Consider the following 17,387-nt stretch of genomic DNA (forward strand, 5'->3'; position numbering starts at 1 on the left):
GTTTACAATTAGAAAACTTGGATGAAGTTATAAAATCAGCTAGGATTGACACCCAGTGGAGGTTAATTGGAAAATTGAAAAGTGCTGATGGAATTTTAAAATATAGTGAACTCTCTAGAATTATGTTGGCCATCTTGACAGTTCCCCATAGTAATGCGGAGTGTGAGAAGATTTTCAGTTTTGTTGCGAAAACGAGGACTAAATTTAGATCTAATATTAGTGATGACACATTAGAAAAACTTTTATTAGCGAAAGCAGACCTACGTGGCAATTGCTATGAACAAAATTATGAAGTTTCTTTCTTAACGAAAGCAAAATCTGCCACTGTCCATAACATTTGTATGAAAACTGATTAAAGTGCCTTTTTTTTTTTTTTAAAAAACGATGAAAGTAATAAAAATGTTTTTTATGTCTAAGGTATTTTTGTTTTGCTTGCATTTAAGACTTAGTAACTATTTAAAGTTAATTCATTATTAAAAACTATATTTTTATCATTTAAAAAGTCTTTTTAACATTGTGAAAAATCTCCTGATTTCTTAAAAAAATCTCCTGATTTTTGAGTGTCATAGGTTGGCAAGTATGTAGATTTTATCAATTAAAACGTTGGAATAATTTGAATAGCGCTTCTGAAAATTATTTCACAAGATAAGCAATTTTTTAAGTATATTTTCATGTAAAATAAGGAAAAAAATGTTTTAAATGCTAATTTTAACATATATAAGAGCTCAAGTAATAATCTAAAATGATACCAAAAATTATGATGCTAGAAGTGAAACTTTTGTTTTTCTAATTTTTTTTTTTTTATATAAAATTAAGCTTAGGGATGCAAAACCTCCGTCCTGTACGGTGACCGCCTTCGATTCTCTTCCGTCCCGCACGAGCATCTTAAAAGGACGGAGGTTTTGCATCACTAAGCCTAATTTTATAAAAAAAAATCAGAAAAAAAAAAAAAAAAAGTTTCGCTTCTAGCAGCGTAATTTTTTGTATCGTTTTAGATTATTACTTGAGCTCTTATATATGTTAAAATTAGCACTTAATATTTTTTTCTTTATTTTACATGAAAATATACTTAAAAAATTGCTTATCTTGTAAAATAATTTTCAGAAGCGCTATTCAAATTATTCCAAAGTTTTAATTGATAAAATTCATCAATAAAGTTTTAAATTAATAAAACAACACAATAAAGACTATTTACAGTAAGAAGTAAAATGGTGGTCAGTCTCGAAGCACGGAGAAGTACCTTTTTCTAACTCTTAGAAAAAGTATCACTTTCTAACTCTTTAAAAAATGAATCATCACTCTCATCTGCGTTAATAAATGGTTCATTGACCATACGAGGGTATTCTTCCTCTAAAAAATGGCACCTTCCCTCCATGATAGACTGGAGGTGAGGCTTTCCGAAATAAAAAGAAGAACCGGAAATATATCTGAAGGGCAATGCAAAATGTAACAGTACCCTACATACTAATCCTAAAAGCCCGTACATAGTAAAGGAAAAAATAGAATGAAAAAAGGAATTGGATATAAATCAGACACGCGAATGTTTTCATTAGCACGCAGCGATTTAAAGAGCTCACTTCTGTTTACACTTTCCCTCCCCCCCACTCTCGCAAGAGCTGATAAGTAAAATACCAAAGTCAAGCAGAATATATGAAACTCAAGGTCAGGAACTTAAAACTGTGTTCATTTCAAAAGTAATGGACATAGGATGCCATCTAGTGGCCTTCAGAAAAACATTCCAGCTTAAAATGCGTATACGCATCACCCGCCCTCTGAATGCAATCTCTAGCGATGCATGGATGGGACACCGGGCTGTAAGAGATGTTCCTAGGGAATGCGTGGATGCCCGTCCTGAAAGGGTTAATAAATGTCCTTGAATTGCATTATTTCAAATTTAATAAATATCATATGATTCTTACATAGTCATAATGCTTTAGGTACTTAAACTATGTTTCAGCCAATAATATTATTCATATTTGAACACTAAAACTTACATTATGCAATCCAAGTTAAGCAAAACCATTGCTCAGTCAATTTTAATCAAAAGCCTTCATTTGGAAAGTGTGCATTCTCCTCCCCTTCTCTTTACTGCTAGTTTGCTACTGGCTGTTGCTCTGTCAGCGAAAGAGTTGAATCCTATAAAAATGTGAAATTATCGAAAAGCAGATATACCCTTGTAGAGTCCACTAGATTCACTTTAGTGTGAAAAGTGAAAGAGTAGCATCTGCACAGGAGAAGGGTTAAAAGTACCCTTTATTAACTCTTTAAAATTTACAATGCAAACAAACTATGCCTCTTCTTGGAAATTACTGAAATTCAGATAATGAAACTAAAAATTTGAAGATATGTACAAATAATAGAACTATGCTACAGGGCTTGGCTAAATCCTGTTTCTTAAACCACCATCGAAAACTAGTGGCAGCAAGTAAATGCAATTAAGCCACGTGAACTAGCAATAACTCTGGGAGCAAATACTTAAGTAGCAGATGTGACGGCAGTAGCCTAACTCTCCGTCTTTCCTACTGAAACTCGCTTTTTAAACTCTTTCTTCAACGTAGAATTTGCATTCCTTCACGTGCACTACCATATTAAAATATTCTGGCACTGACAGTTAGGAGAATGAAGGCTTATAGGAAAGAATAACAAATTAAAGAAAATTGGCTATTTAAAATAAATATAAATCGCTACACCCTTTTTAAAATACATTATTTCACAATGTGTATCATGTTCAATAAAAATGATCATACGCAAGTCCATGGCTGTGTATTTATTAAAGGAAGAAAGTTCTAAATATTCAGCTTCATCTACTAAGTCAGTTTCTATTACTTCATCCTATATATATATATATGTATATAAATGCACACACAGACGTGTGTGTATGTAATATGAGATATATGTATGTGTGTAATATGAGATAGACAGACAGACAGATTATGTGTATGTTCTTATGGGAATTTAAGTTTCTTCTAAATGTTAGGGTACTGAATATTTTTTTTCTTTTCTTTTTTTTTTCTTTCCTTTTAGGTATCTGAAACGATTTAAGAAAATCAACACTAAAGTAGTGAAATCATGGTGTAGGCAGATTTTAAAAGGTCTTAATTTTTTGCATTCTCGGCAGCCTCCTATAATTCACCGTGATTTAAAATGTGACAATATTTTTATTACTGGAACGACAGGTGCTGTGAAAATTGGAGATTTAGGTTTAGCTACGCTCAAAAATCGTTCTTTTGCAAAAAGTGTAATAGGTAAGCATCTGTATTTTATCTTTATCTAATATTTTAAATTGATGTTAAGTTTTTATTACCGTATTTGATGGCATATAAGACACACCCTTATTTAGAAGGCCACACACATGTAGATATAGGAAAAGTTTTATGTGTCTATACCTTTATCCGGGCTAAAAATAGCATTCAGTATTGAAAGTTAACCTGTGGTCTTCACGTATGAGACGCAGGTAACCTTTTTGAGACCAAATTTAGGAAAAAAAAGTGCGTCTTATATGCCGTCAAATACGGTAATTTAATGATGTCAGTTCTATTGAAAATTCTGAAAGTGTATGCTTCTGTCTTTTATTAGATTCAAAGAGTGATATTTTATTTAGATAAAGGTAATTGGAATGATAAAATCCTTAGTAGTTTGGAATTTAGGTTGATGATAAATATTGAATTTATGGTTAGTAATATTAGTAATAGTCATGCATAAACTGCACATACTGTTAAATATCTGTATATTAAAGTTTGTAAAAGTCAATCCAATTGTAATTTTTCTTGGTTTATTCTGGCACTGAAATGATAAATTTTTAAAATCTCCATTTGATTTAATTTTGAATATTCACATTCAAGAAAAAATTCCTAGAATTTCTAACAAATATGTAGGTTTCATGGCATATTTTCATAGTTTTAAATTTTGGAAATGTGAAGTGAAACCATTTTGATCTGGAAATTTCCCTAAATATATCAAATTACTAAGCAATTTTATCAATATGAGTGCTAGTCATGGTCTGCCATTTTTTATTAAAATGTTCAAATAATTAATAAACTGAAATTTTTGTGTATGTAAATGTAATATAAATTAAGTACACTGATGAAAAATAAACCAGGCAGAATTTGATATAAATGATTTTGTAGGAATAAAATCCAATAACGCGCCGCAAAACTCTCCATACCGTGGAATAATTCATGTCCAATTGTCAAGCTACATCCCGGGCGCTGCTAGTACCAGCAATGGCTCCCTGCGATCCTTCAACAATTGCAGTTGCCGCATCAGTTATTACATCTTCTGATACTGGTTTACGTCCTCTCCCAGGGCAAATGGTCAGTGACCCCGTTTCCTCAAACTTCTTAATCATTTTCTTAAGACCATTCAGCAATAAAGGCCCTTTTCGTAATTTTTTTCTGGTTCGAAATTCCCGAAGAGCTGCAGATGCATTACATTGATTCATGTAACACAGCTTCACCAGTAATTGCATGTTCCAGTAATGTGAGAGGCATGTCCGCTGGAGCTCATTTACTTCAGCTGAGGTTATTTGTCGGAACTGTCTACTACTTGCTTTTATAGCCACTATTACTGGCGCTGTCATCACACATTTGCATATTTCTTTGATACCCGTGTTTTATGTTAATTCTCGTTATTGTAAGCTACAGCAGCACCACCAAATGCCCTAGCGGCGATTTTTGTAACTAAAATTTTTTCCACGGAATCCTTTTTCCCATGTCTTGATCAGTCTAAATACGAAGTTTGGTGCCATTTCGGCTATTAAATCGCGCTACAGGGCGCTCCAAACGCTGTCACTTTAAAAAAGATCACCCTTAATATTTGCTTTAAAATATATTAAACTTAGTATATGTCTTGAATCGATGGGTAAAAATTTTTTTTTTATGTACACTATTTGTTTGGAATATGACTTGAATTCAGTGAGTCATGACTGCACACACTACACTTATTTACATCCTTCAAGGCAATGCTATGACTTCCCATTAGTATACTTGTAGTTACTATTTAGTAAACAACTTGTGCTATAACTGAGTTTTGAAGCGATTTTGCATTTTCATGTAAATCTTTTCAAAATTCATTAGCTCTTAGAAAGGTAATAAGATAATATGAGAAGAGAACAATGGAGAAAATGTTAAGGATCACTATGAAAGTGAAAAATGAGATGTCAAAATGTATGAAGATGACATTCATATCTGGGACTTACTAAACTATTGTTTACCTTATGCCAAGTATGATAGTGTCTATGATTTAAAGGAGATACCAAATCATTTAGCATTGTGAAAAAAGGGGTGAAATCAATAGCTAAACAAAGATCAGATATACCTAGAGCATGTTGAAAAATTGCATTTGATCTGAATAGCAGAAAATTATTTATGTGCAGTAGCATATGCAGTGTTTCATTTATATACAGTAAATATTTTACCCACTGTATTTGTGTTTTAGTATTAAGAGTATTATAATAACAATGGATTTTTTTTCATAAGAGTGGCTTGATTATTTTGCCTCTCATTTATATTGGAAAAACTTGTTTGGCATAAGTCCAAGAATCTGAAATGGATTAATGATGTATACTATACTGAGAAAAACACTGTATATACAGTCAGAAGTCGTTAATCCGGATTCGTCGGGACTTCGGCGATTCCGCATTATCAATTTTTCCGGATTATAGATCATCAGTTTAAATCTGATAAGATGGCATGCAGAAATTATAAAATTAAAAATATGAAACCTTAATTTAGGAAATAAAGAACAATTATGATCTAAAGGGTATCAAAATTTACAAAAAAAAAAAAAAGCTTAATATTTATTTGTTTGCTTTATTAAACATTTCTTTCAATGTAAGTTGTTTAAGTTGCTTCATTTTTTATGTGATAATACATTCTCTTTAATTCTATAAATAGACATAATTTCTTGTTCAGTTACAAAGTTCCGCTGTTCAAGTCCTATAATTGCTGTGTCGAGAATACCGACTAATTTTCCAATCGAAATTTTTTCGTTTTCAATAACCTCTGTCACTTTCTTCGCTATCGGAAGCGAATTATAATGACGAGGAATTTGATTTAAATCATATCAAAGACGGAGTACATCGAGATGAAATACTACATTTAGTAAGGAATTATAAGCCAAATAAAATAAAAACATCTGCCCTGAAGATAAGGATAGTGCTGACAGATCAACTTCCAATTCATTGCGCACTGCGGCGTTAAAGATAAACAAAGTTTAGATAAACAAACGTTAAAGTTTAGATAAACAAAGGATACGCCTTTATCCATTTTTTGCAGCAATTCTACTTTTTGTTTAATGGACTTCGAAACATACTTTCGCTTTGTAGATCTTTTACATATTAGTAAATATATATCAGAAATTCTATTTGACATAATTGAAAGTTCAAGCTTTCATAAAATTGCTGTAACAGTCTGCAAGAAATAATAAGCCGAATCCAATTCGAAGATTAAGGAACAACGCAATCTGCAACATTAACTGAATTAGGTAATTTTAGCGTAGCTTATACCGTCCGTTATACATTAAACGTGCATTCGTAAATGTATTTTGCGCACGCATATTCACAGCCGTAAAGGTCTTATGCACATGCACCAACGAAAAATACCAAAACCAAAAGTAAATTCTAAATATTGAAAAAGTAGTTATTGTCATTGATCACAGATTAATCGACTTATCAAGGGGATAAACAAGTCTACTATCAATTAACAGCAACTAAATTAAGACAGTGTTTCATCTTACTTCCAAGTAAGCATCAAATTGTTTGCTGTATTCAAACCATAAGTCAGAATTAATACTCATTCCAAATAAAGACATTAGTCCATTTAAGCCAAGAATCTTGTTAAACAAAATAGCAAATAATATTAAAATTAAAGTTTCTATTAAGAACACAGTTAATCTGAACGAGATGCTTACTTTAGAAGACATATCCTCTACACTCTAACTTCAAAATCAAAAACAGAAGTAAACATATTAGAATAATAAAAGTTAATTCAGAATCATAAGAAGATAAAAAAACGATACAACCTCAAAATAAAATTTTAAAACATGAAGTTAATTACAAATTTTAAAGATCAAACTAGTAAGTTAAAATTAACTAACTGGCCTTCAAAATTTTAAGACCATATGACTGGAAATTCAAATGTTAAGTGATGGAAGTAAATGGCTTGTCGTAAAGTGCAGTTTTCTATTTAAGTAAGTTTAGTCTAAATTGGCGAGAAAATTGGAATTCTTCTTGAAGATAATACATAGAGAGAAGGCTTTTACTAAAATAGTGCTAAAAGCTGCTATTAGTCAGAATATAAATTCATAATAAAGTAATTAAAAGTAAATTAAAAAGCCTGTGACTTGCTCTAAAGCTGCAAAGTAATAAACTAATAATTTATAATAAGAAAATTTTCTATATAGCATCTGCAAGGATTAGAAATTCAATTTAAAACCATGAGTGAAAAAAATTTTTTCTTAGTCAGAATTTAAATTAATATTTTAAATAGTAATTTCAACTTCTTGTTAAAAATCTGCTAAGAAAAATCTTAAATCGCAAAAATACCAAATAATATATGTGTGTATTAAAATTCGTATATATATATATATATACACGAATTTTAATAACTATGGGAATTCAAATTTGGCATAAGATTACAATATATAATAATACCCAATGTAAGAAACCACATGATGTTATTGCATTCTTTTGATTTACTTTTTAATCTTGTGATTGGCAAGGTTATATATATATATGTATACATGCCTTAGATTATTTTTTGTGACACCTTTAAGAAAGTATGAATACTTGGATCGTGAAATATGTCCAGGTGTTTAAGGAAATATATTAAAAGTACATAAATCCAGATATGAAGAACCAGTACATTTTGGCATTAAAATCGCGAAAATATCTTCCTAATTTCTGTTTTAGAAATTTTTTTTTTTTTTGTTTTTTTTAAACAAAAACTCATATTGTTCGAAGGGTTAATAAGCATTTAAAAAAAATTCAGCTTCTTTTCTTTGACTTTTGTCAGTTCAGTATCTGAGGTATACTAAAAGTTTTTAAAAATGCTATTTAAGAAAAGGTGATAATTGATTAAATTTGAAAACATGAATTTTTATTTACTGCTGCTAAAAGTTTTACCTTCAACGTTTTAGGAATTATTTCTATTAAGGTTATTATTATTATTTTTTATTTTTACCAAATTTCCAAGGTTTTTAACCTGAGTGAATTTAATTTGCTGCTTTTATATATCATAAAAGCTGAACAATCCAGAAAGCTTGGAAAGTGCCAAATTTCCGGTCCATGAAAATTCTATTTAGCTGAGCATATGAAAAAAATGGAATTCGTGGCAGAAAAGCCAACTTACTGTGAAAAGTTTCCTTGTTAAAATTATAAAAATAGTCATCTTATTTTATCAACTTGAACATCAAAAGCCTACATTTAAAATTAAAATTTAAGGGAGGGGGGGCGAGTGCATTTTAGTCTTAGGCTTGATCCAACTATGAAATCCCACTGAACGTGAAAGTTGCCGAAAATGTTACTAGTCAGTCTATCAGAAGTTTAAATGAACATGCTGTTTTTATTTAGTTAGATAATAAAGTTATACAAATTATGGATCTAGCTTATAAAAAACTTAAATCTCTTATAATTTGTCACATTACTTCACCATTGTTTATCCATTTTTTAGTCGAGTGTCGGGTTTTTTTAATGCACCTCTGTTTCCTCTGTCTTTGAAAGTATTCTACGTCATGCAATCCCGAATATTAATCACATTTTTCAAAATATGAGAAAAATGTAACTTATATTATTTTTTACAAATATTAAACCAACTTATTGGGAATGAGTTAAATTTACATTAAACCAAAACAAACTTCTTATGATTGTATTGTGATGTGGTGCTTATCCATTATTGGTGCTGAATCATTCTGTTTGGCCAGTATTATGAGTTCTATAATGGCATAACAAATCTCATTAAATTTCTTTCTGGAAAAATATTTTCTGAAGTTATGAAATGTTCCAATGACTTGAACTTTCCATTTGTAGTTAAATAGCGGTTAATCAAGCTTTTACTATAGCTCAAAATATCATTCTAAAAAGTTAGAAGAATATAAATAGAGAAACATAAAAGTAATAAGTTAGCAATATGAATGGGTATACTTCTCCATAATGCACATTTTAATAACCTTGGGCCCTTCAAATAATCAATCTCTTAATTATGAAAGATTTTCAAGTTGGATTTTTCATTATCAGCTGGCAGAAATACAAGGATGTGCTTAAGTACTGTAGTTCATTTTCAGAATTTTATTTAAAAATGTAATTGCATTTGTGTCATATTTGATAATCGAAAGAAAGGGATTTGGTTTTTGACATACTTGATGAAACTTCACATTGCTGTAATCCCAGCCCACTATCATTTTTCTAAAAAAAAGTAATAAAACATTTATTTGTTCATTGACCAGAAGAATGGAAAGTGGTTGTCAAAGAGGACATTATTGCAAAATAGGAAAATATCTCTCATTTTCAAGAGTAAAATTGTGATGTATCTTATGTTCAACTATTTAATTTACTGCTGTTTAGTTTTAAACCTCATATTGCTGAAAAGCTATTATGCGCAATTATTCATATTATCACCATAAATGAGTTTATTAAATTGCATCAACCTTTATATGGATAAATGTGGTTATGAAAACAGATCTTCACTTAAATGCCTTGAATTTTTTCTAAATGATGGAAACAATAGTTAACAGAAGTATAATTTTCAAAATGTTGCTATTGTAAAGTATTAAGAATAATAGAAGACGGAAGAGAAACATGCCTCCAAAAAATCATAGAAGTAAAGCAATAGCCTGTGGTAGGTGTAGATTTTTACCATAGAAACTCTATCAATTTCAAGGGCAAACGAAGTCCCTTTTCAGCAGCAAGAAAGAAATCTGAAACTGAGAAACAATTTACGAACATGTTTATACCCTAAGGAAGACAAGAGAGTACTGCCAGTTGTTGGTAGAAGTAATAACTAAAATTGAAAAGTTAAGAGTAATAGAGATTTAAAAGCATTAAGTAGGATTGGATTGAAATCCTTTACTAAACATGGTAAATTTTTGTGAATGTGAAAAGCTTCAAAGAAATCTAATTCTCATGTAAAAGGAGCTTTCTGGATAATTTTTGCAGACCCAAAGTTGAAATTGTGACTAAATTTCCAACTGTGATTAGCAGTCAAAGACTTTTAATTTCACCTTTTCGGGCATAAGATTTATGTTTCTTAGTGCGAAACCTTATTGCTCTTTTGGTTTGGCAGATATATCTTGAACCACGCTGACAAGATATGCTATAAATTCCCCAAGAATTGAAGTTAGAAATAGAATCTTTAACCGCTTGCCTGATTATCCCGAATTATCTCGGGTTCGTATATATTGCAGTTAATTATTATCCCGAGAAAACTCGGGTGAAGCAGAATTTGTTAGTACGATTTCTTTTATCACGGTTTTACTCAGTCTGGAGGAAATGAAAGGAAATATTTAGCTTTGATTGGCAGTTTGTCAAATTTTGTTGGTTGCACGGTTCTTTTGGAGGGACTGGTCGCGTGTTTCCCTATTGTATGGTATACGTTGGCTTGTGGATTAGTAATGTATAAAGAAGGATGCATGCGTTGGAAAAAAAATAAAATATTGGCGATGATGTAAGATAGTGAAAGCGATGATTTTTCACATAATGATTATGAAAAGGTTGGGAAAAAAAAAAAAAAAAAAAATCCAACGAGACAGTGTACTCTGTGCTCTCGTGAAAGAGATTCCAGCGGTAAGCCATTAAGAAAAGAGACCAGATACCAGTGTAGAACGTCAGGTATCACTCTGTGTTGTCCCTTGTTTCAAAAACTATCATACAAAGATTAATATTTAACTTTTTTTCGTTTGCCCGAGATAACTCGGGATAGTAAACTAATATTTAAAATAAATGCTTTTACACCTTCAAAAAATTAAAAATTCAACTTAAAACCTACATATTTTGGTTTGTTTCATTTTGTTGTATTTAATAATAAAATAAAAAAATGTGATGGTTTTTTTGCAATTTTTTTCAAAAAAATTTGTAAGGGAAGCGGTTAAAACCTGAACCATAGATTTTATTGATAGGTGAAAAAATGATTTGAAAATTAAACTTCTGGAGAATTCTTGCAATTTTGTAACTGAAGGAAGGATGCAAAGGAAGCACGACTAGGTTCTTAATGTTATTTCTAACAGCAGAATGTTTTCTTCGATGAAAAGAGGAAAACCTTTTAAGAGCTTTATCAATGACCATGGGGGGGGATTGTGCACACAGTCAGAAGACATTGCTAAGCTCTTTTTAACAATCTATTTTATATATGTTTAATTTGTAAACTAATAATAAGTCAAAATAAATATGTAAATATTGCATGACCTTTTTTTTTTTTACATAAAATGCTAGAAGTGAAATTGTCGAGCTGAATGATTGGCTTTAAAAATGAATAAAATACTAATATATTGGCTAATACTAATATATCTCCGGGAACTGAACAAAATCAACTCAGAAATAAAGCGGACTTATGCTTTGCTTAAGAGAAGAAACTGGTTGGACCTATGTAAGAGACTCGATGTCGGATCTCCCAACTTGAAACTGCTGAAATTAGTCAAAAACATAAGTAAAAACCAACAGCAGATGGGAGAAATGTAATACTGTCCGGTTTCGGGACGGGAATATTCCCAGGGATGAAAAAAACTGCAGCTGACTTGCTTGGAACGTACTATCAGAAGTTAAGTAAGTTATCAGAAGTTAAGTAAGTTGAAATTAGTTAAAAACATAAGTAAAGACCAACAGCAGATGGGAGAAATGTAATACTATCCGAATTCCCAGGGATGAAAAAAACTGCAGCTGACTTGCTTGGAACATACTATCAGAAGTTAAGTAAGTAAACTTTTACCGCTGTAGACAAAACAATAGAGAAAATATCTAGAAACCTTGCTTATGGTGGACGCAGTTCAGTATCAGGCAATACTTTATTTGGTACTCTAAACAGCAAAAAATACACTAAAAAAGTAATATCAATGAAAAAGTCAAGCATGATCAGTGGCATGCTTGTGCTTGATCCTTCAGAATCAGTTTCTGAACATTTGATTCAATATTTTTAGAGAGATATGAAGGCGCAGGTCCCCTCTTTCCACAATTTGAAGTCGACTTCTCTTTTTGGTAGATCAGTCACATCACTGAATCCTCGCTCGACAAGATAGGAGAAAGAGAAGGCATTTAAAAATTTGTTGACGATGGTGCTACTTTGATACCAAACTTCTGTGAGACCACCATTCTGGAAGCTAGCTTTCAAAGTTTCATTAGTTGAAAGTTTGACTAGTTCCTCCTTAATCTGAATCTCTGCTTTCTCAGTAGTCATAAAAGGGTTATCCATTGAGGGACTTCCATGAACAAAATATCCTCAGATCACTCAGAAAAGTCCTTGTGGAAAGACTCGAGGTGTTGGCATTAAATTTTTTTTTTCATTGGACAGGATTTCACTGCTCTTATGCAGATCTGACAAGATTGGAAACTGGCTGAATTCATTGTAACCAAAATTCTGCTTCTACAAAGTGAGGGTTTTTTTTTTTTTTTTTTTTTTTTTGGCAAGGCAGAAATAACAGATTTTTTTGTGATCAGATTGAGCGCTTCACCTTTTTCATTGAATTTTACAAATTAATTTGTCATGTAAGCAACATCAATCTTAAATTGTAGCAATCTGTCTTTCAGAGCTACATCTTTCTCTTCGAGGAACTCAAGTATGGAGTCAAAGATTCCAGAACCTACTGAGGCAGGTGCCTTTGGATAGCTACTGAATCTCAGTGTGTAAAAGCAAGCAATTGAATTCTTCATCATTGTCCTTGGACAACTGCCCGAATAATCAATCACTAAGATCATTACTCTGAATTTTGTTCATAGCAGAGATGACGTATTGTAATGACTGATGCAAACAGTCGCTGAGATTTTTTGCAACTAAATGCTGCCTGTGAATCACTCAGTGAACAGCTAAAGTAATTATTGGTACCTCTTTCTTCAAATGGGCGATGAACCCACTATGATGACTCACCATTGCAGAAGCTCTATCGGTGGCAACAGATATAATGTTTCACAAGAGGAATATTTTTCTCTTTAATATAATCTTTGATAGTATTAAAAATAGATTCTCATCAATTCATCGGCACACTGTATCATTGCTGAATGGGAGATTTTTTAGAATATTTGATGTGACTGGATGGTATAAAACCATTTCTAAAACTTCCTTGACAGCTGACAGTATCAACTGTTTGCCGATTTAGCAATTAATTTTGATATATTTATAAGAGGCTATCAAACCATCGTCACAATTTTTTGATGACGCTACTAGTTAGCCTGAGACAGACAGTGCTTTCAGCAACTTATCCCTGATGTTAATGAAAAATGACAAATCATTTGTCAGGATGAATTTTTTGCAGATGCTCGTGCAAAACGAGACAGTTTTATTGCCTCATTAGATAACAGTTACAATGTAAACACATGGGCAAGTTGCAAGTTCGATGGCGAAGTAATAAGCCCAAACTTCAAGTTATGTGGAACTGAATTGATGACATTTCTTTTTATTAAACAGCATCATTGGAGGCATTTCTCAAAATTAATAATTCACTATCACGATAAAGATTTGATAAGCACAAGGTGACTGGCCAAATAAACAATGAAAGTAAATCAAAAGTGAGGGGAAAAAATTAAGCCAATGAAAAGTAACACAAGAAACATGGGTCAAATTAAAAATTTACATTGAAAGGACTCAGCACATGCATGCAATAAAAATAAAGCAACTATTTATTTATTTAAAAGCTCCATGGGGGAAAAAAGGTAATGCAAAGAGTCATAAAACAATTCAATGCACAGAGCATAAATTTCATAACCTCATTCGATTCACATTTTTTGATAAGTTCCATTGATTGGAAACTTTAGCCTTAAATATCGTTAAAAATTTATGCAGAATAAGGTGTTTATATTCCATGATTTTAAAATCTTTATCTCTTGAGCCTAAATTATGCTAAAGCAGCTTTCTCTCTCCAAGGCTATTCTAGAAGGCAAATGCCAAATATGCGTTCACTTTGCAGATCCTGCTACTGAAGAATAGAAACGCTTTGAATTAAGTTGAAATTTCAAGTTTGATAAGGGAGCTAATGTAAGAATACCTTGTAAAAATAAGCTGAATCAAATTAGAAAATTTAGGAAAAGCACAGTTTGAAGTCCTTCCAAACTCTTTCTTTCCCGCTGCTATGGCAACCCCCCCCCCCAAAAAAAAAAATCACTATTATTATTCATTTTATATTATTCTGGGCATAAAGTGTCTTTTAACATAGTCAACATTTCTATGAAACTTTCCAATTCATTGCCTGTGTTAATTCGCCAAAATTAAATTAAACCACAGTGGCAAGGAATCCTGTTTATAACTCCAGTAGTTTATATACAGAACGGGATCCTTAAATATGAAACTGTGAATTTAAATGAAAACGACACGAAAATTTAATTTTTGTAAAATATGTGCAATTTTATAGCTATTCAAGGAAAAGAAAGAAAGGATGACATAGTTCTTACAATCTCCTAAAGTTAGAAAGAGCTTATGTGTTGAGATGAGAATTTTTTAATTACTGGGTCATTAATGTTATATGAAAAGCCTGTGTCACAGCAACTGCATTTAAGTATTTCTGCTCAAGAACTAAATTACTTAAAAGCATTTGCTATTGAAAGAGGCTATTCATGTGTTATTCATGAAATGCTATGTGTTAAATAGAAATTAAGTGTAGGAAAGAAATAGAACATAAAGAAATAGAATAAGTGTGGGAAAGAATTTTCCTTAACTGTCATTTCCATGTCTGACATGGAAGCATGGCAAGACGAGAGGAAAAATGACCGGGAAGTACCTTTTCTAAAGTAACAGACTATAGTGTGCAGGTATATTATACATTTACATGGTAGAAGTTGTATACTTCTGTTTGGCAGAAATAACAATTGTCTGGTTTGATTAAGGAAGTAACATCCTTCACATGCATCATAGACTCTTTAGCGTGAACATGTAGTAATCCTCATTTTGCTTAAATTTCTTGATCAGTGTAAGGAAAAATTCATTTTGTTGCTTTGAGAATCAGTAATCTAATGGTGGTGTAATATTCAGAAAAGTTTCATTCACCTAAAATGTCAAAGCTTAGTCTGTACAATATGTTTTCTTATAAGTGTTATTTTTGTCTAAATTCTTGAAAAAGGTGTTAAAATGGCTCTATATTGACAAGAATGAAGCTATGTATTATAGTAAAAATATGAACTTTCTTTGAGCTCTTTTCTTGACAGTGGCAATAGCTGAGATATTTTGTTTGTTTCCTAGGAACACCTGAGTTTATGGCACCTGAAATGTATGAAGAGCATTATGATGAATCTGTAGATGTGTATGCATTTGGCATGTGCATTTTGGAAATGGCTACTTCTGAATACCCATATTCTGAATGCACAGGCCCTGCACAAATTTATAAAAAAGTTACGAACGTAAGTCTTTTTTTTTTTTATTTTTTATTTTTTTTTATTTTTAATTTTTTTTAGTACGATTTTGTTTTATTATTGGAAGAAAGTGTATATTTTTAAAGTATTGTTGAAACTTGTATCATTATTATAACTTCTTCTAGAATGTAAATTTTGCTTTTAATTAGTATGAAATTTAATTTTTACAGTTTCTCACAAGTGTGTGACAGAAAGTGTTTAAACAAAATAAGTTTTCAGCAGTAAATTATGGAGTACTTTATATTGACCTAGGTTCAGAAATTTTGTTTAAGGGCAGTAAAATGAAATCTTAGTAATGCTAGTTTTTGTTTACACATAATTTTAAATTTGAGGAAGTTTTTAAGAGATACATATGATGAAGCATAGTTGAATGTGAAAGTTATCAGAGTATAAAATTTAACAGAAATTATTGAAAATTACCAGTTACTGAAAATTTTTAATTCTTTTAATTCCATTGAATCTTTTAACCCTCTAATATTTTGAGGTATTTTTTCTCATTTATAGGAAACTTTCTTTGTCATGAGAAACAAACTTTGTTATAAAACTTGTAGTCTTATTCTGTATATCATGAAGAGTAGGTTGCAGCCACCCCCGAGTGGATCTTGAGAAAGTTTTTAGTGGGTCATGAAAAGTTTTGAAGTGTTTTTGTTTTCCTTAGCAGGTTATTTATTATATTTATTTATTTCTAAATTTATTATTATCAGTTAATATTTAATAAATATAAATTTGTTATTACTTCATTATAACACATTCATCTGGGAAATCCCTCTCTGACACTTTTTTTTTTAGACTGAGTTTGTGCATGTGAGTTGCAATAAGTCACATAAGTAGATGTACGTGGATTTCTAGGCTAAAACACTTGTAAAGCACTGCTCTGTTACATTTATAAGATCTTTCATTTTTAGTCATTTTATAGTTAATCTAAGTAGTAGATTTAGGTACAAATGATATTGTTTCTTACATGTAGTATGTCTATTTAAGTGAAAAATTATCTGTGTCATGAAATTGTAGTCAATAATTGATATATTCATGATGTAGTGATATAAGTATTTTAGTTATCACTGTTTTACGTGTGTAGCTCTAAGTTTTAATGGTTTTTGAATTTTGAAGAAAGCTTGTTGATATTTTGCCAGTTAGCGCAATGAGTTAATGTTTAAGCTCACCACTGCTTATATTTTGAATCACTTAAATTTAAATTTATTTTGTTATGTCACACGTAATTTCTATAAATAAGGTTTAACTGATCAGGGTCAGTTTAATACTTTATGAAGGTTCAGTGGTATTGCATTATATTTCATTCATAATGAAATGTTTGCATTTTATGAAAGCTCCTTTTGATTTATTTGGAATAGCTCAAGTTTTTTTTAAAAAATGAATAAAAACAATTGTAGTTTCTTAAGATCCAGAGTAATTATCTGCATGATCATAATAAAATGATCTCTTTGAGGGCTTCTGTGAATAGTTGTGATAAGAAGTTAATGTATTCCTTTCTTATATGCTTGTGATGCAAGCAGTATCAATCTTTCTGGGAATCCAGAAAGTCCAAGTTGGAATATGTGCAAATTCATTTTCCCGCCGTATGTTAGCTAACATATGAAAGATTTCTCTTTATACTGATATCTGGATTGGAAGTAGGTAAGCAGTATTGATGAATAAGAAATGATTAACTGGGGGTCTTATGGCTTACTCTGAATCCTTTTTTTTGGGGGGGGATGAGGTGGGAACAATGTACAAACTTTAAGCATTTCTTCCTTGAACTTCTGTGCTATGATGGATGGCATAACAGGGTGCTCTGAAGGTTCGCAGCTCAAGCCTGGACAAGAGCGTAGTCCATTTTCTAATGTTGACT

The 17,387-nt window shown here is 31.2% G+C and overlaps 1 protein-coding gene across 2 annotated transcripts in view; it reads left to right on the forward strand.

Annotated features, from left to right (window-relative positions):
• Positions 1-17,387, forward strand: part of LOC118192343 (uncharacterized) — a 288,524-nt gene that overhangs the window by 104,160 nt on the left and 166,977 nt on the right. For both annotated transcript variants that reach the window (XM_035363282.2, XM_035363285.2), the window contains exons 5-6: positions 3,025-3,245; positions 15,369-15,526. In XM_035363282.2, coding sequence (XP_035219173.2) covers positions 3,025-3,245; positions 15,369-15,526 — 379 coding nt within the window. The remainder of the gene's footprint in view (positions 1-3,024; positions 3,246-15,368; positions 15,527-17,387) is intronic.

Source organism: Stegodyphus dumicola, chromosome X1, assembly GCF_044657685.1.
Source record: "Stegodyphus dumicola isolate Sdum_Otavi_A_Nest chromosome X1, ASM4465768v1".
Classification (NCBI taxonomy): domain Eukaryota; kingdom Metazoa; phylum Arthropoda; class Arachnida; order Araneae; family Eresidae; genus Stegodyphus; species Stegodyphus dumicola.